A 26,252-nucleotide genomic window follows, 5' to 3' on the forward strand; every position below is an offset into this window, starting at 1 on the left:
ACATAGGGCACAACTACACTGCTACATTGATGTCGTGCGACAATTTTTATAATAATAGTCTATAGTGTTGCACTGCGACGCGACAGTCGCAGAAAAATCCAACCTCGGATGGATTTTTTGCAACTGTCGTGTCGCAGTCACAGCATGTCAGTGCGACACCATAGCCTATCATTATAAAAATTGTTGCGCGACACATGTCGTCGTCGTGTAGCCCTAGCATTGAAGGGGCAGGGTGCTGTGGAGGTCACTGTTAGAGGCCTTCACTGTGGATGTTACTGTTAAGGGGCAGGCCGCTGTGGAGGTCACTGTTAAAAGGGCGGACACTGTGGAGGTCACTGTTAAGGAGGCAGGGGGTACTATTAAAGTCAGCAGAGTACTGTGAGGTCACTGTCAAGGGAGTGGGGTGCTGTGGAGGTGACTGTCAAGGGAGTGGGGTGCTGTGAAACTCACTGTTAAAGAAGCGGGGTACTGTGAAGGTCAAAGCTAAGGGGATGGGCTGCTGTGGAGGTCCCATTTTAAAGTGGCAGGTCACTGTGGGGGGGGGGGTCAGTGTTCAGGGATGGGGGGCTGTGGAGTTCATTGTTATAGTGGATAATGTCGATATCTTTTAACGACACACAAACATTAAATGAAATACGGTATATGAAATATACCCGTGCGAAGCCGGCTCCTTCTGCTAGTCCACCATATAAATGTCTCTTGCTCGTTAATGGGAAAGCAACTTCTTTTATTTCAGATAAGTCCAGACCTTTAAAAGAATGGAGTCTCCTAAATTGTCAATTTAATGATCATTTAAAGTATGATAGAAGCGTTGAGTACAGCAATCTAGACATCTAGCAGACATTTTCTACCAAATGCGCGACTGACCTTAGCAACTGAAAATTTATTTAGAAAAAAAAAAAAATTCCCTTATGAAACCTTAAGTGGTCCTAAGCGTTTACAGCACTTTCCTTTTGTTACACGTGGGACACCATTAGAATGGGACCAAATTAAAACAAATATGGCTTCCCCTCCTCTTCCTCCCACCGATCTAGAGTACGGTTTATTAATTCTTTGAGCTCTATTAGCGGTATTTCACAAAGTGTAATCTCATAAAAAAAATGATGCTTTTAACAGAAGTAGTTTACCCGTGGGAAACAAAAAAGTATTTTTCCATCTTATCGCGCTGTATAATGCACCGCAGATTGAAGGGTGGAATTGCTGGCATGACACCAGGTGACAAACAAAATGCACAAAAAGAAGCGAAAAAGAATAAAAAGAAATGCTTTTAGCTGATTTATTCTTGTTGCAATTTCACCTAAAATATACATTGGCATTAGTGCTTGAAGTTGCAAGCAAATATTCCCTAATAGTCCATGGCTATGAATCTCGGAACGTGTTCTGAAAGCTACTTTCTAGAAAGTTATCCCTTGAGAACCAGACTCTTAAAGTGAGTGTCCACCCTTAAACACCATTTTGTTCTTTTATCTAAACGGGTCCAAACTGCTTACCTAACTTTTTCCATTTCTTGGGCTCCCATAATCCTTTTGTGGTGTATTTTTTTTTGGACACATAAGGCGGTTTTATATATATTTTTATTTTTATTTTTTTTTGTAAATTAAATTTTTATTTTTTTAGTATTGTATGTGTACAGATAGTTAAACAAATATATTTTTTTTTTTAAACTCGTTTTATTGAAGTTTCAATAAAAGGCATACATTTAGGCATCAAAAACAAAATTGTAGCAGCCCGCGCAGGGGAGCTCCAGGTATCATGGCATTTTACATGAAAATCACATATGGGCAAATACAGTAACTCGGAATAGGAGCATATACAAGCGCATAAGCATATCATCATGCTTCATAAAGCACTGAGCCAGGCATTAAATACATCATTGCACAGTATTCATCAAAGGGGTGCATCATGTAGACCTTGCTTATATAGAGTGCATGTGCATGGGTTGCAAAGTCAAAGGTGAGGAGCACCACTCCCCCCATACCTTTTGAAATTTCTGCGGGCACCTTCTATGAGTGTATACTACTTTCTCCATAGACATGGCTTGATTCACCAGTGCTTTCCATTGATTGACAGTTGGAGGCCTGTCTGCCATCCACCTCAGCGCTATTGCCTTCCTAGCCATGAATAAAGCCTCTCCTAAAAATATCCTCTGGTGATGTGTCCACTGCTCCTCATCCAGGACTCCCAGGACACAAACTTTAGGACAAACAGCTAGCTGAGCAGGGACCATTGTTGAAAGAACGTCCACAACCCCACCCCAGAAGGCCTGAATATAGCTGCATCCCACATCAAATGCCAGAAATCAGCCCTTTCCTCTTGACACCTATGACATCTACTACTGGGAGACCTTCCCATTCTATATAACCTTAGAGGAGATAAGTAGCTCCTATGGAGAATAAATAGCTGGGTTAGTCTGTTGTTCACTGAAGGGGAAACCCTAGTGGGCACCAGCAGAGCCTCCTCCCAATCCTCGGCATCAAATGTAATGATGGAGTCTCTCCACTTTGCCTCTACCTCCAGAGGTTGGAGTGCCATGCGCTCTCCCAACAGATGAGTATATAACACAGAAATTACTCCCCTGGGACCCTGTGACCTTAATACCCCTATCAAGGGATACTTAGAGATGTTCTTACTCTCACCTCTAAATTGAGCAGTTAGGGCATGCCGCAACTGAAGATATCTATAGAATTGTGTATGAGGAATCTCAAACTTCTCTTGCAATTGCTGTAGAGATCGCAAAACGCCTCCTATATATAAGTCCTCCAAGGTCCGAATCCCTTGCTCTTTCCAATCCGCTGCTCCCTCCAAATTCACCAAATGTGGAAACATAGGATTATCCCAAAGAGGAGCAGTATCTGGCAAATCCTTGTATGAGTTAGGTTTGGCCGCCCTCCAGACCTGGTTGGCTAACCTATGGGCAGGGAGAAGCCTACCAAGCACCTGATTGGGGGCTTCCAGCACAGGCCACAAAGTGGAAAGGTTAAGATACTCCCTCAGCCAGTATTCCGGTCCCGGCAGTTCCCCCTGCCCCACCCATGCCGCTATGTATTTCAGCTGACTAGCTAAGTAATACAGAAAAAAGTCAGGCAGGGCCACTCCACCGTGAAGCTTGGACCTCTGTAGGACGTTCAATGAAAGCTTCCTCCTAGCTCCCCCCCAGACAAAAGCAGCTGTTATCTTGTGCAATCTGTCAAAGAAGGTTTTAGAGACCGGGGCGCATGCGTGTGACAGGAGATAAAGACCCTTCGGAAGTAAAACCATTTTGACCAAATTCAATCTACCCATTATCGAAAGCGGTAAGGACTTCCATGTTTTAAATTTGTCATGAATAAGATTCTATAGGGTCTATATTTCTTGCCACTGATACATGTGGATCCCTAGTGATCACAATGCCAAGGTATTTAAATTGATCCACCACTGGTAAGTTAAGTAGCCTTTCGGGCCAGTCATGTGTCCAGAGGGGCATGATAGCAGATTTTGTCCAATTTATGTGCAAGCCCGAATAAGTACCAAACCTCTCTATCACTTCCATCGCACTTCGGAGGGTTCTCTCGGGCTCATCCATAAACAGGAGCAAATCATCAGCGTAGAGCCCTATTTTCTCTACTCTATTCCCTCTAGAGATCCCCAGAAAGGCCTCATCCTGTCTAATGCGTAGCGCAAGATGCTCTATCACAACCGCAAACAGCAGCGGGGAAAGGGGACAGCCCTGCCTCGTGCCTCTGTGAAGCGCAAAGGAATCAGATTGAGTGCCATTCACTAGTATATTTGCTTTAGGGCTCTGATACAGTATTTCAATCCAGCTTACAAACTGAGGGCCAAAGCCGAAATCTCTTAAAATCTGCAGCAGGAAGGGCCATTCCACAGAATCAAAGGCCTTAGCAGTGTCTAGGGACGCCAAGGCCCACCTCCTACCTTCCGCCGCCCCGATCTGCGCTATTACCTGCGCCCTTCTAATGTTATCAGAGGTCGTCCTGCCCGGCATAAATCCAGCCTGATCCTTATGTATTATGGATGTCACCACTTTATTTAGGCGTGAAGCCAAAAGCCTAGTCAATATCTTGTAGTCTAAATTTAACAATGAGATTGGTCTATAGGACCCACACTCATTTGGATCCTTGTCTGGTTTTAAAATTACTACAATGGTGGCATCATACAGGGAATCAGGTAATAGACGCCGCCGAATCGACTCCGAATACAGTTTAAGGAGTTGGGGGTCCTAGGATATTGCTGTATCTGACATATACTTCCACAGGGATCCATCCGGGCCTGGCGCCTTCCCTTTAGGTAGATCCTTAATGGCTAGTTGAATCTCCTCCAGTGTTATATCTGCATCCAACAACCGTCTATCCTCCGCGCTAATCTTAGGGTGGGACACCTCAGCAATATAGTCACACAGCTCTCCAACAGTATATTGAGCTGAGGAACTGTAAAGCGACTTATAAAAGCATTTGAAAGTATCTAGAATACCCTCCACTGATTCCAGCAGCTGCCCTCTAGAGTTTAATATGCGCAGAACAGGGGGGGACATCTGATTGGTTCTTGCAATCTGGGCGAGGAGTTTGGCCCGCTCTATCCCCAGATTCAAATGACTGCTGCTTCATGAAGAACATTCTGCGCTCGCTTTTTCTTTAATGTGCAGCATATAAGATCGACCCCTCGTCATCCATTCAATTCTATTCGCCTCTGTGGGATCTAGACAAAAAGAGGCTTCTGCCTCCCTACACTTGGTGTGTAGCTCAAGCTCCTGACGGGCAGTGCACTTTTTTACATAAGAAATGGAGGACTTCAGGCAGCCCCTCAGGTAGGCCTTCAAGGTGTCCCACAATAACAAACCTTCCGTCTCATCTCCCTGCATCTCCAAGAACACCTCCAGTTGGTCAGGAATCCTATCATTCTGAGTAAAAAGCGTGAGCCAAAAGGGGTGAATCCTCACCTTACCCCCCCCAGAGGCGGCACCAGGGACATTCAGACGCGCTACTATTGGAGCATGATCTGAGGGGCCCTGTGGCACATAGGTAATATCAATCAGATCTGTATACACTGTGGCATTGCCCAAGACATAGTCGATTCTAGACAGCGCGCCTCTAGCGGGGGTGAAGCAGGAGTACTCCCTCAACCGTGGGTTCCTAAGTCTCCAAAGGTCCAGCCATCCCAATTCTGCAGCAATTCTAGATAATGCAGTGACAGAGGAGGATTCATTTATCTGCATCCCGGGTGGGCGGTGCCTGTCTAGCTCCTCCCCCATGACCATATTGAAGTCGCCCATGCAGATTAATCGGGCCGAGGGATATTGTGCTGCAAATCCCAATGTCGTCTGCAAGAGTGAAACCCTGGCCGGAGGGGGGTTGTATAGGTTAACAATAACATAAGGCACATGATTAATAAACCCGTACACCATTACGTATTGCCCCTCAGGATCTACAGCAGTCTGCTGTGGCTCCCATATTAGGCCCTTGCGAACCAGTATTGCTACTCCTCTAGAGTGTGAGGTGCCATACGCCTGCATAGACCATTGCACCCATGATTTAACTATTCTGTGCCCAGTGTCTGGCGTCAAATGAGTTTCCTGAAGTCCCAGAATGTGAGGGCAGTATCTCCTGACATGCGAGAATACCGCGATCCTCTTATTTGGTGCGCCCAATCCTCTCACATTCCAGGACGTCATTGTTAAAGACCCCATGGCTCAGCCATCAATACATCTACCATACTAATGAGGGTCACTCTGTCAGATCCAGCACAGTACCCCACTTTCCTAAGCAGTCTCTTCGCCTCCTTAGCCCATGATAAATATGCAGATGCCCATGCCTTAATCAACAGTATAAACATAGAACATAACATATGATGAATTAACAACTCTAGATATTCATCCAGTACAACCATTAATGCGTTAGTTTCGTGGTAACGTGTTCGGGGACCGGTACGGCAAAGAAGTTGTTCAGGCCCATACCGGTGGCCGGACATTCCCTGTACATGTTGTAGTACAGCTGTAATTATTAAGAGGAACAGCGGATAACAAAATATATAATGCACAACCGGGCCTCATACCAGCTATTAATGAACAACAGTAGCCAGCATTAAAATTCTAGAAGGCCCAGCGGCTGAGAGTGTCCGTGGCATACAAGTGAGAAGGAGAACACAGCATCACATACACTTGGACACTGCGGCAGGTACCATATTACTCAGTACAATACCCCATAATACTTGCTGCGCAGTCCCAATGTCCCGGTTAGCGCGGTCTTGGGCGCCTGGATAACCAGTCCTCTGCTTCCTTTGGATCAGTGAAGAAGAGCGGTCTGTCCCCATCGATCACGCGGAGACGAGCTGGGTAGGCCATCGAATATTGCAAATTTAATTCACGGAGACGTCTCTTTACCGAGACAAAAGTGGCCCTCTTCTTCTGCAATTCCGCAGAAAAGTCCGGAAATAATGATATGTTAGCGTTGTCGTACATCAGCGCTCCTTTGCATCTTGCCTGACTTAGGATTAAGTCCCGGTCCTTCCAGTTGAGCATACGGGCCAGCAATGGTCTCGGCGGGGCTCCCGGGGGAGGTGGTCTGGCAGGAATCCTATGCGCTCTCTCCACCGCGTACGCGGTCGAGAACGCGGCATCGGGAAACTGGGCCTTGAACCATGCCTCCAGGAAATTAGCAGGATCCCTTCCCTCCGCTCTTTCGGGAATACCTAGAATCCGCACGTTGTTGCGGCGGGACCGATTCTCCAGGTCGTCGCACTTCTGCCGCCATAATCCCACGGATCTCTCCACCTCCTGCAGTCTTGTGTCCAGGGGCCTAGTATAATCCTCCAGCGCCGACACCCGATCTTCCGTCTGCTTAACCCTCTCTCTCAGCTGCTGTACGTCCTGCCTCAACAGGCCCAGGTCCACCCGTACCTCCTCGATCTTACACGTGAGAGAGGACTGGCAGGAGGAGATTGCCGTTAGAAGCTGCTCCGATACTGCTTTTAGGGTAATTTCTGGTTCCCCAGCATCATCAGGCTCTATCTGTTGCGCGACCTGCCCGCGAGTCGCCGCACGTGGAGTGGCGGGAGGGCCGGCGCCATGCTGGTTATCTTGGCGGGCATATTCCTTCAGCTTCTCAGCTGCCGATTGCGCCTTGCTGGGGCCCATTTCGAGCTGCCTGGGCTTCCTCCTTTTCCTCTGCACTTGCCACTCGGTATTTGGCATAGACAGCTTGGCAGGATTGATTAGGATTTAGTACAGGGAACGGAGCCTCTCTCAGATGCGTGCGTTCATGCCGGCAGTCAGGCCACGCCCCCCCCAAACAAATATATTTTTAAACATTTAGGGGCACATTTATTAAAACCTTCGTTTTAGACGCTGGTCTTAATAAACCCCTAAGCTGGCGGTGGATCCGCCGAAGTTATGAAGGAGCGCTGGCGGATCCACCGCGGCTTCTAAATGTAACACAGCTTCCGAGCTGTCTTGCATTTAGAGCTTTTTCTATGCCTGCCGGCCTGTTCCCTTCCTCGCCACACCCACAATTTTAGACCTGAGATTGTCGCAGATTGTGGCGCAACTAACTGTAAAAGACCTCTGAGGGACATTCTTCTCTTTTATTTATTTTTTTATTTTCCATTGTTATTTGGGCAGTGTTAGGCGGAGTGCACACGGGCGTTGCGGGAAAAATCGGCATGTTTGGTACCCGAACTTCTTCACAGAAGTTCGGGCTTTGGATCGGTGTTCTGTAGATTGTATTATTTTCCCTTATAACATGGTTATAAGGGAAAATAATAGCATTCTGAATACAGAATGCTTAGTACAATAGTGCTGGAGGGGTTAAAAAAAAAATAATAATTTTTTACTCGCCTTAATCCACTTGCTCGCGCAGCCCGGCTTCTCTTCTGTCTTCATCTTAGCTGTGTGCAGGAAAAGGACCTGTAGTGATGTCCGGAGTGACGTCACCACAGGTCCTATTCCTGCACACAGCTAAGATGAAGACAGAAGAGAAGCCGGGCTGCGCGAGCAAGTGGATTAAGGCGAGTTAAATTATTATTTTTTTTAACCCCTCCAGCACTATTGTACTAACACTGCCCAAATAACAATGGAAAATAAAAAAAATAAAAAAAGAAGAATATCCCTTATAACCATGTTATAAGGGAAAATAATGATCTGGTCTCCATCCCGATCGCCTCCTAGCAACCGTGCGTGAAAATCGCACCGCATGCGCACTTGCTTGCGGATGCTTGCGATTTTCACGCAGCCCCATTCACTTCTATAGGGCCTGCGTTGCGTGGAAAACGCACAATATAGAGCATGCTGCGATTTTCACGCAATGCGTAAGTGATGCGTGATAATCACAGCTCATGTGCACAGCCCCATAGGAATGAACGGGTCCAGATTCGGTGCGGGTGCAATGCTTTCACCTCCCACATTGCACCAGCGCGGATTACTCGCCCGTGTGAACTCAGCCTTAGACAGGAAAACAGTCATCTGTTGCTGCATTAGTCACTGACAGAGCTCATCTGGGTCTTCATAAACCCATCCGCTCTGCCATGATGAGGTGGACCTGGTGACCACATTGCAGGTGCCAGTACTCGCCGAGGGCTTTCTAAGCTACAGTAGAAAAGACAGAAGCAGTTACATTGCAGAAGCTTTACAGATGCACCATACATTTACAGTAATGTGTGTTTAAAACCCATGGTACAGTATATAGTTATAGGATTACATTATAGATTTCTGGCTGTCTGCAGCCACCACTAGAGGGAGCTTATAAAGGTTTTCAGGATTTTTTATATTTTTTTATATTGTTGGTCTATCCTCTGGATTGGTCATCAATATCTGGCGTCCGTCTCCGACACCCGCTGCTGATCAGCTGGTTTTCAGTAGCTCTCGTGCTGGGGGCTCCAAAATGACCCAGCTCTGTAGTGGACACCACTGCAGCGCTGCTCCCATTCACTTTAATATAAGGCTGCTGTATAGTGTGACATATAGCTCTATATTTCTGAGATATTCTGCCCTAAAAGTATTGCTTCTGGAGGAGAGTGCCTATATAACCCAATATCTGATGAAACGTGATTTATTTTTTAATTTTTTTGCGGGTTTCTGAGGAATCCAACAGAAAGGCCCTCCTATACATTCACCCTTTTATAGCTCTGTACAGCTCATGTGCAAAGTCTTAATAAAGCCGTGCACACATTTGAATAACGCGTACCTGCAGTTGTTTTTTATTATTCAGAAATTAAATTATTTTAATGGCAAAATTGTGACTTGCAGGAATCACATTTTAATAATCGGCTCTGCAACAAGGTGCTTTAAATGATGGAAACTCTCTAGCAATTTTTTTTTCTGTGTAGTGCAGAATAAGCTGTTATGGAAGATGAATGTAGATACAGTGTAATGTATAGAATATATATCCCTGTGATTACCTGTCTTAGTTGATGCATTTTATAGGTTGGCTGCCATCTTGATTCTTACTCCAATCTGGTTCCCCTTATACCTGGCGTTGCAGAGACGGCGTGGACGTTCCCCCCCCCCCCCCCCCCCCCCCCGGATAAACTTATGGCAGTCTGACCTTCATGGAAACAGATTGTAATTAGTTATGAGAGTAATTATTTTATTGTATTTTTTTATTTTAGTAATGATTTTTCCCACCTTTTCAAATCTTAGAAATATACCTTTACCTCAAACAAAAAACAAAAAAACTAACTTGTGCATCTAGTAATAGCCAAGCCATTCATTATTTGTAAATCCAGACAAAAGGGTAAACTAGACGAGTTCTGCCTTGTGATTTCGATGCCGTCTCCACCTCTAACCACAGACCTCCCTGCTGGTGACCAAATGTCCTAACATCTGTCCAGAATCTAATTCCTAAAATAAAGGTTTTCCAGACAAGTCAAGAAGTATAATCCAAGGAAGATGTAATTAGCTTCCTAATTAGGGATAAGTCTGAATCACTAAGGTATTTTTGACACACTTTGTATGGTACCCAGATCTTTCTCATAGAAAATGGAGACTGGGGTCTTCCCATCTCCGACATTAATGACATGTCGCTAGGCTATGCCATCAGTCACAATCCAACTCTGGGACCTGCTTCTTTTTCCCAAACAGGCCCCCTGAAGAGAAGGAGAGCACACCGCGCAAGCATAGGCAAACTCCAATCACTGCTATTGGAGTTTCGAAAAATAGCCGGCCATTTCCATCAGTCCCATAGCGGTAAATCATGAGATGGCCATATGTGCGCATTGCACCCTCCATTCACTTCTATGGGAGTTCCAAAAACAGCTGTGCATGCTGACTCAGCTTTTCTCGGAACTCCCATAACAGTGAATGTAGAGCACACTGCGCATGCGCTGTATGCTGTCCTTTACTTAGAGGAGCCCCTTCTGGACATAGGAGCTGGTTCCACACCTGACATCAATGAGATATCCTAGAAATATGCCATCAATGTCTGAGATGGGCCAACTTCATTAAAGTGAACCTGTCAGAGGAATCTGGGGGCAGGACATGATTGAAAAACTGATCTCTGTGATATGTAGGTTAATGTATTTTGGAGCCCATTAACGAGTACCATTTGACGGTACGGCATGTCGGATGGTGTCTGCATGCCGTTTACGTGCAGCAATCATCGTATTTGTAATACTATCAGTCGTCCTCCATAGAGTTTTTTATTTTGTCGACAGCACAGTCTGTGTGCACGGGGCGCAGGAACGAGCGTTGTTTATTCACAGTCATCGACCCATTAAAAGGTTGTCTCGTTACAAGAACTTATCCTCTATCGACAGGATAGGGGATAAGTGTCTGATAGGCGGGGGTCTGACTGCTGGGGCCCCCACCGATTATTAGAACGTGGGCCCTTGTTCCCCCGACTTCCATGGAACAGCAGACTACATTCAGCTCAGTGCTTGTACTCTACTATATCCGGCAGTCTCATAGAGTTGTTAGAAAAGTAGCTCTAAAGTGGGCCATTTTGAGCCTTAGCAACGCTCCTGCTGGAGAAGAAGGGTGAAGATGGCGGCAGGACAGATAAGTAATGCCTGCTCCTGGCCAGGTCAGGTTTCTCCCGTGGTAGGCCTTTTTGTCGATTTGCTAGTTCCCGCCCCGCGGTGAGCTCTTCCGCAGGGGGAGGGCATGTTTACTTCCCAGGATCCGCGCAAAAAGCTGTCGTTTCGGGTGCAGCCCGCTGGACCTTCCACGGCTAAGCAATCCGCAGCCTGAAGGTGCGCCGCCACCTGACAGGGTGAGGGGCCGCCTCCTCCTCTTCTAGGATGTCTGGTGGACCCATGTCTCCGACGCTTGGGCACTCGAAGTTTTATCCTCAGGGTATGCGATCGAGTTCTCGTCCCTCCCCCAGACAGGTTTTTTCAATCCCGTCCTCCACGGGACCCCGAGTGGGTGGCCGCCTTTCCCCAGGCCATTCAGTCCCTCCTGGACCGAAGAGTCATCTCTCCTGTTCCCCCAGCAGAGAGTTTCAAGGGGTTCTACTCCAAACCTTTTTGTGGTCCCCGAAAAGAAGGGCTCTGTGTGCCCAATCCTGGACCTCAAACTGCTGAACAGGTTCCTCCGCCTCCAGCTGTTTTGGATGGAATCCCTTCATTCCCTAATTGCTTCTCTGGAACAGGGGGAATTCCTTTCTGCTGTAGATATCCAGGACGCATACCTTCACATCCCCATCGCGCCGAGCCATCAGCGCTTCCTGAGGTTTGCAATTGAAGACTATCATTACCAGTTTGTCGCCCTTCCATTCGGACTGGCGACTGCACCTCGGGTCTTCACAAAAATTCTGGCCCCTCTTCTCGCCCTGCTCTGTTCCAGAGGCATCTTCCTTATGCCTTATCTGGGCGACATCCTCATCAAGGCTCCCTCTTACGCTCAAGCCGCGAACAGCGTAGAGATCACCGTGGAAGCCCTTGCATGCTTCGGTGGCTGGTCAATCTTCAGAAATCATCTGACTCCCTCCAGACAACTTGTGTTTCTGGGTATGCTTCTGGACACTGAAGCGGCACAGGTTCGCCTTCCTCCGGACAAGCGACTGGCCTTACACCTCTCGGTGAGATTTCTTCTCAACTGCAGGCTCCCGTCCATTCGCCTCTGCATGAAGATGTTAGGGAAGATGGTCGCCTGTTTCGAGGCGATTCCCTTTGCCCAGTTCCACTCTCGCACGTTCCAGAGAGTGATCCTGTCCTTCTGGGACAAATCGTCCCAGAGTCTGGACTGTCCCATCCGCCTCTCTCTCCTCAGGTGAGATCGTCCCTCTGTTGGTGGCTGTCGGTTCCAGTTCTGGGAAGGTCCTTCCTTCCAATATCCTGGACGGTTGTTACCACCGACGCCAGTCTGCAAGGTTGGGGAGGAGTTTTCCCTCCCAGGGCAGTCCTAGGCACATGGTCTTGGTCGGAGTCCAAGCTTCCGATCAATGTCTTGGAGCTCAGGGCAATTATTTTATCCCTCTGACACTGGACCCATCTTCTAAGGGGTCGTCCGGTCAGAGTCCAGTCGGACAACGCCACGAAGGTGTCGCACATCAACCACGAAGGGGGGAACGCGCAGCTTCGCGGTGATGCAGGAATCTGCCAAGATCTTGCGGTGGGCGGAGCCCCACGTACCAGCACGGAATCTGTGGATGGCACAGTTAAGGGGTGGGGGTCTGTGGATGGCACTGTTATGGGGTGGGGGGTCTGTGGATGGCACATATATAACACTGCCATCCACAGATCCCCCCCCTGTAACAGTGCCAGCCACAGATCCCCCCCCTCCCCCCAACAGTGTCCGTCATCCACAGATCCCCCCCATAACAGTGTCCGTCATCCACAGATCCCCCCCATAACAGTGTCCGTCACCCCCAGATCCCCCCATAAGTGTCCGTCATCCCACAGATCCCCCCATAACAGTGTCCCGTCGTCCACAGATCCCCCCATAACAGTGTCCGTCATCCACAGATCCCCCCATTACAGTGTCCGTCATCCACAGATGTTTAAAAAAAAAAAAAATTACTGTCTGTTACCAAAAATCTTTTTTCAATAAATTGTACAATAATTGTACATTTGAATATCTACTTGCCATTATTCTGACTATGTTTCTGCTTTCAGAGCTAGTTATTACTTACATTATTACAAAAAACAGTAATAATTGAATGCAGTGACAATAATTTATGATAATAAAGAGTGGACACATAGTCCTACAGATACAACCGGCCCTTTGAGGGTGACCAAACTGCTGATGCGGCCCCCGATGAATTTGAGTTTAACACCCCTGGTCTAGCCCTTAGTTCTTTGAAGGGTCAGGTGTCGGTGCTTTCTATCCTTTTCCAGCGCCCTCTGGCCCCCCTGGGGCCTGTAAAAACCTTCCTTCAGGGAGTGGCACATATGGTTCCTCCGTACCGTCCTCCTTTACCGCCTTGGAATCTGAATTTAGTCCTCTCAACGCTCCAGGCTTCTCCCTTTGAGCCCTTGCGGGAGATTTCACTCCAAATCCTGTCCTGGAAGGTAGTTTTTCTTGTAGCTATCACATCCATTCAGACGGGTGTCCAAATTGGCGGCGCTCTCTTGTAGAGAACCCTTCCTAGCTCTTCACAAGGATAAAGCGGTTCTCCGGCCCGTTCCTTCCTTTCTCCCGAAGGTGGTCACTGACTTCCATATCAACTAAGAAATTGTTCTTCCCTCACTGTGTCCCTCTCCTGCACACCCTAAGGAAAGGGAGTTACACCATTTGATGTTTTCAGGGCTCTGAAGATTTATTTAGGCAGCCTCCAGTTCCTTCTGGCATACGGACTCCCTTTTTGTCATTACCGGAGGGTCCTCGCAAGGATTGGCGCCCTCCAAGGTGGCAATCGCACGTTTGGATTCGTCTGCAATTGCGTGAAGCATAACCATGCCCGGGGCAGGATTCCGCCCTTAGGTTCACGGCTCACTCCACCAGAGCGGTGGGGGCGCATCTTGGGCTCGGAGGAATCGCGCTTCGGCCGCGCTAGTTGTGTAAGGCGGCTACTTGGTCCTCCTTACACACATTCACAAAATTTTACCAGGTGCATACTTATGCATCTGCGACACTGCCTTGGCCCGCTTGGTCTTGCAGGTGGAAGTTTAGATGCCTGCAGGGACGCTTGCTTCCATGGGTCTGTGGTTTTTCCCTTCCTGTGGACTGCTTTTGGACGTCCATGGTTCCTGTGTCCCCCAATGAATATGGGCGAGAAAACAAGTTTTTTGTAAAACTTACCAGTAAAATCTCTTTCTCGCTCTTCATTGGGGACACAGCACCCACCCAGTATTGTTGTTCGGGCCACAGTTGCGGCAGTTGCTGGTTAGAACCCCGTTGGGTCCTTGGCATGGTTGGTGTTCCGTGTTTTTTTTCGTTGGTTGGCTTGCTTCTCCTACTGCTTATGCACAAACTGAAGCTCTCTCTCCAGGCTGGAGGGGGTATAGCTGCCAGGGGAGGAGCTAACAGCTTCTACTTAGTGTCAACGCCTCCTAGAGGACACGGCTATACCCACGGTTTTTGTGTGTCCCCCATGAAGAGCGAGAAAGAGATTTTACTGGTAAGTTTTACAAAAATCGCGTTTTTACTTTTTTCTCTTTAGAACTATTAGACTCCCTTGATCCTGTCTCCTATTCATCCTAATAGGTCTCTATTAGGGTGAAAAGGATTTTTACTCTCTCCATTCTCGGCTATGTCTCGTGCATAGCTCAGCATGGAAATTGACAGGCCTGGAGGGCTTCAGCAACGTCCAGGCTACAATGGCAACTGATTGGAGTCCCCCAATTTCACTGCAAGGGCTTTTTGGAAGGCAGAGGGAGCCGCATCCCTCTGCTTTCGTTCACAGGTGCTGCGATCAGCATTGATTGCTGCACCTGAGGGGTTAAATGATGGGGGCAACGCGATAGCCGTTCCTTGTCAGTGCAGCCGGGTGCTGACTGTATGATAAGACTGGCACCCGCCACGTATAGAGCGAACTTACTGCAGAGGCCCGCTCCATACATCCCCTGTACCACCGTAAAGTACCGGTACGTCACAGTGGCTGAAGAAGCTAACCCCCATAACAGCTAAAATTCAGTTATGAAATTCACTCACTGATATGTGAAGCATTACTTTTTTAAATATATATATAATTGTTTTCTTTTTATATTTTATGAATATATATATTTATTTTTTTTGCTCTGTATTATGCTTTGGGTGTAACTACGCATTGTCTGTGTGAGATTACTGTCCATAAAGTGTATTGCACTCAGTCTATTACGTTCTAGGCTGTTGTATTAATGCTTATGAGAGAGATTGTGGGTAAAAACAGCCACCTTGGCCCAAACTAAGCGGCCCGCCTGCTCTGGCACAAACAATACTTGCAGTCAAAGTGCCCATAATTAATGCTTTATCCTTTTTTTCACGTCTCTGACTTAAATAAGACGTTTTGTTTAAGGCAAACTTGAGCAGCTGATGCGACTTTAATTTAGTGTGACTTGCCTGCATGTATTTTTAAGTGCTCAAAGGGAATTCACATCATATTACTTGCACCGTAGTGCACCGCATAAAATATTCATGGAAGTGTCACTTTTCCATAGGTGGCACTCCAGGGCAGAGCAGGAGACTTTTCAAAGTTTTGCATAAAAAAAAAAAAAAGTAAGAAATCTGCAAGGCGAGTAGTTCTGGGGTTTGTTAGCATATGCTGTGACGGAGCACAACCCTGCAGCTTTCGGCAGAAGGCTTTTTGTACCAGCGAGATGTCAATACCTGTAGAACTTTTGACATAAGGAAGATAACTGTGTGTAATGGGATGAAAGCAAAATCTTGTAAATAGTATAGATCGCGTGGGCCAGCCCTCCGGCACTGCTCAGTTAATGCTTCAGCTGACTGATGCGCTCGTTCTATTAACAACTCTAGATTGTGGAGATGGCCTGTGTTGTCTTACTATACTTTTCCAATACCTCTGAGATACTTTGTAGTTTGAGAAATGATTTTTGGTGATTTTTGATATTTTCGGAGTTTTAAAGGCTTATGGAGATTTTTTTTTCTTTATGGAGGTATTATTGCATTCTATGTTTTCTGCAGCCTTCATTTTCACTGTATCTGCAGAACGTTACTTCTGCTTCTCAGCAGGGCTGTGGAGTCGGAGGCAATTTTGGGTACCTGGAGTCGGAGTCGGCAAAAAATGAACAGACTCCGACTCCTACTAGATTTAAATTGGAATAAAAAAGGAAAAAGCAAGTTTAAATGTCCCAATTCACAAAAAGTTATAGTTAATTACCGTATTTTTCGTCCTATAAGACGCACCTAGGGTTTTGAGGAGGAAAATAAGAAAAAAAATATTTTGAACCAAAAGGTGTGCTTTTGGTGGGTTTTGAACTAATGGTGGTCTGTGGATGGCACTGTTATGGGGGAATCTGTAGATGGCACTGTTATGGGGGAATCTGTAGATGGCACTGTTATGGGGGGAATCTGTAGATGGCACTGTTATGGGGCATCTGTGGATGGCACTGTTATGGGGGCATCCACAGATCCCCCCCCCCCCCCCTATAAAAGTATAAAAGTGTCCCTGTGTAGTGAATGGGGGCCAGCATCTGTTTCTGTAATGGCAGCGGGGCCCGGTGCCTGCTTCATTCATAAAGGGGGCGGAGCAGGCGCGTGACGTAGTGAGCTACGCTACGAGCGCCCACCCGGCCTCCTGACTGCCAAGAAGTTAGTAGTAAGTAGTACAGCGCTAGATTTAAGATGATTGGAATACTTTAAACAATACCCACAAGTTAGATGTGATTACCGTAGACTACAGTGAGCGGGGCCCGGTGTAGTAGAATACAGTGACTGCACCAGGCCCCGCTGCCATTACAGAAACAGATGCCGGCCCCCAGCCCCTCCTCCCTCTCAGCCTATTCCCCGGACGGTCGCAGCATTCGCCCCATAAGACGCACTGCTATTTTTCCCCCACTTTTGCGAAAATATGGTACTTCTCTACTGTAGAATAAAGGCCAATGCATTGCAGTGCGTCACGTTACCGCAAAACGAACACGTTAAAGGGAACCTGTCACCAGTTTTAAGGTGTCCCTAACTAGGGTTGTTGCGGGTATCGAAATTTCGATACCCAATCGATACTTTTGTCCCGGTATCGATACGATACCGGATTTCCGTTTTTTTCGATACAGGGCTGCGCTTCTGCGCAGTCTAGTATCTCTGAACATGAGCGCGCTGCTATCGCGCGCTCATGTTCTCTCAGCAGCACGGGGAGAAGGAAGCTGTCCTCCCTCCCCCCTGTGCTGCTGCCACCAATGAGAAGAGAGGGGCGGAGGAGGGGCGGCAATGAGAAGAGAGGGGCGGAGGAGGGGCGGCAATGAGAAGAGAGGGGTGGAGGAGGGGCGGCAATGAGAAGAGAGGGGCGGGCGCACTGCGCCCCCAATGATAGGATTACTATCGGAGCGATGGGAGGAGATATCAGCTTCACTAGTGGGCGTTCCTTTTCCCTGCGCTGCGATTGGACAGCGCTACAGCCAGGGAGAAGGAACGCCCACTAGTGAAGCTGATGTCTCCTCCCATCGCTCCGATAGTAATCAGCAGCATGTGGAGCAGGAGAGGAGACAGTAATGGGGCACTGCGGGCGAACGGAGCGGCGCCCAGGACTAAATGGTGAGTGCTGAGACATCGCTGGGCGCCGCTCTGTGTGGCCTAATAGTGAAAGTCTGGACTCATATACAGTAGTCAGTCTTTAACACATACAGGAGGCGGGTGCCGGCAGCAGAATCGCATTGCCGGCACCCTGCCCCTGACAGGGAGCTGCGATCAGCGGCAGTTAACTGCCGCTGATCTGCTAGTACCCGCCTCCTGTATAAAGGGGTAAAATCATTGGTGGTGCAGTGTGCCCCCCCCCCTCAATCCCCCCATCCCATTAAAATCATTGGTGGCACAGTGCGCCGGCCCCTCTCAACCCTCCAGTATTAAAATCATTGGTGGCAGTGGCCACAGGGACCTCTCCACTCCCCCTCATTGGTGGTGCAGTGGCAGCTTCTGATCGGAGCCCCAGCTGTGTAAGCCTGGGGCTCCGATCGGTTACCATGGCAGCCAGGACTGGTTGCCATGGTAACATCCCTGATGCTGTGTGCACAAAGCACAGAGCAGCAGGGACAGTGTGGAGTCCTATTCACCCTGATAGAGATCTATCAGGGTGAATAGGAAAAGGGATGAAAGATCCCAGGTTCTAGCCCCTAAGGGGGGAAATAGATATTAAATAAAAAGTGAAAAAAAAAAAAAACACTAAAATATGAAGTATAAATCACCCCCCTTTTCCCAATTTCACATATAAAATATATAAATAAACATATTACATCGCCACGTCAGAAAAGTCCAAACTATTAAAATATAAAAAAAAATCTAGGTGGTGAATGCCGGAACAGAAAAAATAAAATAAAAACTGCGCGATTCGCCATTTTTAAAAATGAGGAATGCACGTGGCTTTTTTTGTTTTTTTTTTTCGCGTGGTATCGAATGGTATCGAGTATCGCAATACTTTTTCATGGTATCGAAACCGAATCAAAAATTTGGTATCGCAACAACTCTAGTCCTAACTAAGGGCAACATAAATAAGTGACTGATTTTCTTAGCAAAATGCTGGGTCACTTTCTTTAATTGACCCAGTCAATCTGCCAACATCTTGTATGAAAAGCTCCAGCTGATAATGATGAGTCCTGAATATTCATGAGCTCCTGACTCTCCCCGCCTACCTGCTGCTGAATGACAGTTTGTTTCCATATGAATCAGCAGCAGGTGGGCAGGGGAGTGGCTATAGCTCTGAATTAAATATATACGCTGGACTCAATGACATCACACTGGACTCAAATCAACTCATTAGCATGCGGCATCTTTGTGTGTATATTATGAGGTAACCATCTGTCACACCAGTAAGTGAATACATCTAAGGTACTTTTTAGTAGTTAATGATTGTATATAATTAGTTAGATTATAATTAAATATCCACATGACAGGTTCCCTTTAAGTGACCATAAAGAAGCATGCTTTTCATATGCTTCACTATATGGCACGCAACGCACAGTTAAGGAGCGGCAATACTTATACTTTCCATTGTGTTGTGTTCCGCTGTTAGAGCGAACGCAACGCCCATGGTTAACCTCGCCTCTCACTGATAACTGAATAAGTAAATATGTTTTTTGCAGGACTAGACACTTGTATAAGTGAAGGGAATGGATGGTCATTAGTTCAAGACTGAAGCTGTAAACCACTTTAAAAACTGCTGTCATTCAGCTAAGGCTATAAAGACTTGTAAACTCAGATTGTTAGCTTAAACTTTAAACATGACTATGGGATTCTACTAGGGAAATTATGTTTTAAAATAAATGCCCCTTCCCCTCCCCCTTCCTGGATCCCCCCACTGCCCTATCTTCAGTAGAAGATCAGCACACAAAGGAGAAGGCAGCGGCTTCCTAGCCAGTAGTTCTGTGGTAATGACATCTATGTTGCCTTTCTTTCCTTCAAGGAATGTATAAAATACATTTGCATATTAAATACAGAGGAGTCGGAAGTACCAAAAACTGAGGAGTCGGAGCATTTATCTACCGACTCCACAGCCCTGCTCAGCGAGTTTGTCTGAGAGCTGCTTTGACTGGTCGATCTGTGGCCCTTTATCTCTAGTTCCCTGACAGCTCATAAACGTTCATTAAAGGGAGTCTGTCACCTAATTTTCACTTAATGGGGTTTTGCAGCTGCTACATATTGATGACCTCAGGATAGGTCAATATCTGATCTGTGGTGGTCTGACCCTTGTCACCCGGCCGATAAGCGGAGGAAGAGGGGCTTGTACCAGCACTGCTCCCTCTTCATGATTACTCTGCGCGTTGTAAAGCTTACGAGTGAATGGAACAAGCACTTGTAATTGCACTGCGCTTCTGAGACGACACACAGTATAATCCTGAAGAGGACATACCGCTCAGGACACTGAGTCACATCCTTTGGTTCTTCCCGAAGATGCAAAGTTTTTGGGAGACAGTGATGAGGGAAGCCAACTCAATCACTTCTGCTTCTGTCACGTTAACCCCGGAATCCGTCCTATTGTGGCTTCCTAGTGACACTTGGCGTCTGGATAAAGGTGACTTCGTCACCCACTTAGTAGAAGCGGCGAGACTATTGATCCTCTTAAAGTGGCTTACTAAAGAACTTCTTACTTTAGAGCAGTGGGTTGACAAGATGGACCAGATATGTCATCTTGAAGAATTAGCGGGGTAGGGAGACATGAACTCCAGAGATATATGAAATTGTGGGGTCCCTGGAAGCAATATCGAGGGCCAAGATCACTTAGCCCCCTCGACCAGTACTCAGCCACCCATACTAATTTATGTCTCACTGATAGATAGGTTTTGATTAATTTTTCCATTACATTATACACTGCTCGTTTCCATGGTTACGACCACCCTGCAATCCAGCAGCGGTGGCCATGCTTGCACACTACAGAAAAAAAGCACCAGCCTATGTGAGCTCCCATGGTCCTGGCCACCAGAGAGGCCGGTTTGTAAGCACGGCCACCACAGCTGATCGATGGGGTCCCCTGTGTCGGAATCTGATATTGATGTCCTATCCTGAGGATAGATCATCAATATAAAACCCCTTCACAACCCCTTTTATGCTTCTGTCATTGTCCTGCTGTACTTGAAAACAGCATTCTGAACATAACTTTATTATCTTTTAGTTTCCGCTGCTTGCAGCAAAAATCTATCTTTGGTATGTAAATTAGGCCCCAAGGGGGGCGTTCTTCATCCTCCCTATTCCAAAGCCCACCTGTCCTAAAGGTAATTAGCCTCTCCCCTCTCCTCTCTATCTCCCTGCAATGTTATTCATCCCCTCTGTGAAATGCAGTCCGGCACCTGCGTATTAGAAACACCGCTGTGGGCATTGGGTTCACAGCTTGTAATGTGCATGCACTGCCAAGCAGAGTGCCACATACCCGCTGGAAGAGAAGTCACTGTGGACATGGGACCTGCTTGAAGGTACGTACGAGTTACAGGCGGTGAAGCCGATACCACTGCGGTGTTTGTAATGCTCAGGTGCTGGACAGCATTTCACGGCAGTTGATGAAACACATTGCAGGGAGAGGGGAAGGGCATTGGAGAGGAGCTATGTACGTTTAGGACATGGGCACAGGCAGATTGGAGAACGCCCCCTGGGCACTTGGGACCTACTTTGCATGTCAAATAAACATCACTTTTTGCTGTAAGCCACTGGCACAGAAACTAATAAAGGCATGTTCAGAATGGTGTTTCGGAGTACAGCAGGACACAGAATCTTAATTGGAGTGTGGTTTGTGACATAAACAAACATGCAATGATAAATCTTGTTGGGACACAATTGCATTTTTAACTCTTAGTGACATCATTAATTTTAGTAATATTTTCCCCCTTTGTGTTATAACATTCATAACTTTTGAATTTTTTCTTCTAAATTTTTTATTTTTATTTTGGGGGATTAGTTGTAGGTTTTTAGGAACCATTTTGAGGTGTGTGTATATATAGTGTATTAATTAACTTTATTTTATTTTTAGGGGGAAAGATTTTTAAAAAAATAGCAATTTTTACACTATTTAGTGTGATTTTTTTTTTTACGGCTTTCACTGTGTGGTAAAAATAACATAATTTTATTATGTGGGTCACTACAATGATTATAATGACACATTTCCATATATTTTTACTGTTTTCTTCTCTCCTCCTGCAGCTGTCAGCTGCTCCCTCATTTTCCTCCGGACTGAAAGGGAGGGGGAGGGAGGCTGCTTTAACTTTATCTCTGGTTTGGTATTGTTTGAAAGCTGACATTCCAAGCTTTCAGACAATACCAGAATGACAGCAATATGTTCAGTACAGGGGAAGATATCACTGATAGAAATCGGGATGCTGTGAATACAGCTGAAAGTGAAAGTAAAAGCAGGTTTTACCCGCAATTATTCCCGGCTCGATTTCTAACAGCGATTTCTCCTCTGTTGCTTGGACTTTAGCTGTCATTTTGGTCTTGTATGAAAGCCTGGAATTCCAGCTTTCAAACAAGACCAGTTGTATGTTTCTACCATTCAGGAGAAAGCAGCATCTAAAGCAGCCCTCCCCCCTCCACTTTCTGCCTAGTTTGGGCAGAACATTAAGTACTTTTCCCACTGCCCAAGCTGGACTCGGGCAAAACAGGTGTCCCCAAAGATGTCCACAGCCATTAAGGGCACTTGAAAGGGGTTGTCAGGCAAATTCTGTATGAGGATGTTCTGTGTTCATAGAGTATTAATTTGGGACCTTCAGTAGAGCGTGGCTGCACAGAGCATCTCAACATATCTTCATGTGCGCAGACCTGACTTTTTGACTTCAGGCAAAATTGGTGGAGAAAGGGGTCTGATCCAGACCTTGTTCATAGACAATGGCCGTACAGGATGAGGCAAAATTGTAGACCCTTTTAACTGAAGTCATTTGTAGAAAATTGGCTTCCAGTGTGTGAAAATATTAATTGGCAGGGAGGCTGGATTATTTTGAATTCAGCTTAGTTTTTTCCAGTGAGAAGAGGGTCATGTGATATATCAGTCTTGGCTAGTATTTACTCAAAAACACACTGGGAGTGTCAGTTTTGACTTTTTTTAATTTTTTTAACCTGTTTAGGAGTTAAGCGAGGTCAAAATTGGTAAACTTTGTCCGAGTCCAATTTATCTGTTTTCCCCATCAGATGCCCCCTGCAGCCTCCAGTGCTCGAGGTAGCTTTTGAATAGATCGGGAAGCAGACGGCTCCATTCACAGTGTAGTGGTCATGCTGGATTACTGCAGCTTAGTTCCCATAGAAGTGAAGCTGCAGTAACCCAGCACGGTCACTACACTTTGAACGGCGCTGTACTTCCTGTTCCATTCAAGAGCTCGTTCCAGCGCCAGGAGGGGGATGTCAGACCCTCACCAATGATATATTAATGACCTATCCGGAGAATAGGTCATCAAGTTCAGGAGCTTCAAAGACCCCTTTTAGCATTTCAAACGCCTCCTATGTTCTTATTCATGGCCATTTCCTTTTAACAAGTGCTGGATTATGATCATTATGTAATACTCTGTTTCCCCTGCGATAACGCTGCAGGGAAATTGTAAACTTATTACCAGGGTGTTGGCTCAGTTGGAAATAGTCACTTGACCCCTTTTTTTTGTCTTCTAAAGGCTTAATTCATTTATTGAGAACTATGAGGACCCTGGGGGTGGATGTGGAGCTGGACGTCTTGTCTAAATGTATCTCCTGGATTTTCTCAGAGGTTAACTCTGGCCAAGCCATTCTGCAGGTAATATCTCTTTCTCATACACCGTATTTTATGACCACGAGAGTGATGACCTCTGAAGTTCAAGATCTTGTGACTTGCAGAAAATTCATGGAGAAAATTGTATACATTTTTGTAAAGTAACAATAGCTCTGGAGCATCAGTCATTAAAAACTACGGTTTCAGAACTATAATATGGCTGTTCTTCAGCTTTCTATAGGATCGGCCTTTAAATTAAGATTCATGGGGCTCCCAACTGCTTGACTCCAAGCACACCTATAGTCACAAGCTCTGCGCTCCCTTAGTTGTTTACACAGCGCCTGGTATGCCAGACACAGCCACTCTGAAATGTATGGTGGTGTTCCTGGTAAACAATAAAGGGGCTAAATCGTCATGACCCTTCAGTCAGCTGATCTGTAGGAATATCGTCCGCTCCCCAATCTGATATTGCTGACGTATGATAGCGGTAACCACGATGCGGTTGATTCAGCTTCAGACCTCTGTGATGGATAATACAGCTGTTAGTTTAGCTTTTCTAGGTGCCTTAAAGGCGTTATCCGAATTCCAGCCAATAGCAGGCTGTGATGGTGACGAGACCCTTTAAGGCTGGTCCCCGTCACAGCCTGCTATTGGCTGCTCCCCTCCATCACCGAATGTTTTGATCCATGCGACGGGGAGATACAGCGGCAACCCTACAGGGATACGGAGCGACGTGGGTGCTGGGGAGCAGGTAAGTATAATGTATACGAGGTGCTTGGGCATTAAGGAGGATCTTTTAGAATTTGGATAACCCCTTGAATAATTATTCACTGTTGGATAATGGAGAAAACAATTGTTCAATTGAAATAATAAAAAAATGCCCCTGTGTGTGGCTATTGCTGTTACATACTTGTCATGGTGGCCCCTGCTATTCTTTTTTTCTTCCCTGAACGACAGTGGACGCATCTGGTGGACTTTCTGCAAGGGAATGGAAAGAAGTACCAGGTGGCGCTATAACAGATTTGAAACAGCAGTATCCGGCACAGGAGCATTTTATTTTTTTAAGTGATTCATTAGAAAAATTGTGCTTGTGTCATCTAACATAGATATGCGATATTTATTTTAGGATAAATGTCTAACCTTGAATTTTATATTTTTAACCAATGGTAAATGAAATAAGATGCTGTGCTTCTTTAATGTTGAATTTTAATATTGATGGCCTATCCTCAGACAGACGTCCCAGAGTGGACGACCCGCGGTGGAGATCATACTTACTTGGACCGCACAGCTGAGTTCGGTCTCTGTTGCTTCCAGGCCACGCTGAGATCCACATCGATGGACTGGGAGGGGACATGTGACCACTGTAGCTAATCACCGGCCATAGCGTTGACCTGCTCCCCTTGCGTTACATGACCAGTTGTTGTGATCGAAGAGGAGCAGATCACCGTTGTGATTGGCTGCAGCGGACACGTGTCTTTCCGAATGTTGATCTCAGCGAGGGAGGGCCAGAGACCGAACCCAGCGAAGGGAAAGCATTCCATTTTGTGACTTGACACAAAACCGCTGCAAACTGTGGTTTCGTGTATGGTCATAAAAATGGAAATAAAAACGGATCTGGCACTAAAAACAATCTAAGGGTACATTCACACATCCAAAAAATTTTTCCGGATCCGTTCCGGATTTTGCGGAACCATTTATTTTCAATGGGGCCGGAACGGATGCTATGTGCTGTCCGCATCCGCATTTCCGGATCCGCAATTCAGTTCCCGAAAAACATAGAAAATGTCCTATTCTTGTCTCCAATTGTGGACAAGAAAAGGCATTTTCTATTATAGTGCCGGCAAAATGGGGAATGCACATTGCCTGTGTCCGTGTTTTGCGGATCCGCAATTTGCGAACTGCAAAACACCTACGGACGTGTGAATGGACCCTAAGACTACTTTCACACTAGCGTTTTTGCTGAATCCGGCAGGGATCGACAAACGCTTCTGTTGCTGATAATACAACCATCTGCATCCGTTATGAACGGATCCGGTTGTATTATCTGTAACACAGCCAAGACGGATCCGTCATGAACTCCACTGAAAGTCAATGTGGGACGGATCCGTTTTCTATTGTCAGAGAAAACGGGTCCGTCCCCATTGACTTGCATTGTGGGTCATGACTGATCCACCTCCCATGACGGAAAGAAAACCGTAGCATGCTGCGGTTTGCTCTCCGGTATGAAAACTGAATGGAATGCATTTTGGAGCATTTCGTTCTGTTCAGTTACGTTTTGTCCCCATTGACAATGAATTGGGGCAAAACGGAAGCGTTTTTTCTCGCCCATATTCCTTGGGGGACACAGGAAACCATGGGTATAGCTCTGCTCCCTAGGAGGCGTGACACTAAGTGAAAGCTGTAAGCCCCTCCTCCATCAGCTATACCCTTCAGCCTGGAGAAGAGACTGCCAGTTTTTGCTTAGTGTCCAAGGAGGCAAGACACCCCCTGCTTATGCAGGGTTGTTTTCCTATGATTTTTTATTTTTGCGTTATTTGTTGTTTTTAATTCGGTTTTTTTTCTACTTACAGGGACAACAGAGGCGCATTAGACCCCTCTGTTTCTCCCGGGGTTGAGTTGCGCCAGTGCCGGTAATTCCGCACTGCCGCCTCCCCCACAGAAGACAAGGTGGACCAGGGCAGCCTCGCTCCCCTGCGTCCCGCCAGCTCAGGGTCGCCCGCACGCCAAGTCCCTCCCCCGGCTTCCTGCCACTGCGGTGCCAGGAGCTGAAGGGGCGACCCCGCTGGATGGATTGAGGGTGAAGACAGCGTATGGTGAGACAGGCTGCTCCAGCCTCCCCTTCCTCCCTCCCACCGCTGCTACAGGCCTCCTGGGCTCCCATGGCCACTGTTACTACATGGCCACTGCTACATCGTGCGCCCACCCCTCCCCCCCCCCCGGGCATATATCGGGACCGTTACCGGGCAGGGGAGTTTATCTGGGCAAGTCCTTGGCAGGGACGCTGCCTTCAGGGGACGGCTGCGGGAAAAAAGCAAGCCGTCTGCCACATCCAGGCGCGGAGGGGGCCGCTTTCTTGGCGTG

General features: G+C 46.8%; 1 protein-coding gene across 1 annotated transcript in view; it reads left to right on the plus strand.

Moving 5' to 3' along the window:
- Positions 1-26,252, plus strand: part of LRPPRC (leucine rich pentatricopeptide repeat containing) — a 184,599-nt gene that overhangs the window by 22,454 nt on the left and 135,893 nt on the right. The window contains exon 12 of the mRNA XM_040430335.1: positions 23,098-23,216. Within this exon, the coding sequence (XP_040286269.1) occupies positions 23,098-23,216 (119 nt within the window). The remainder of the gene's footprint in view (positions 1-23,097; positions 23,217-26,252) is intronic.

This window comes from Bufo bufo, chromosome 4 (assembly GCF_905171765.1).
Source record: "Bufo bufo chromosome 4, aBufBuf1.1, whole genome shotgun sequence".
Classification (NCBI taxonomy): Eukaryota; Metazoa; Chordata; class Amphibia; order Anura; family Bufonidae; genus Bufo; species Bufo bufo.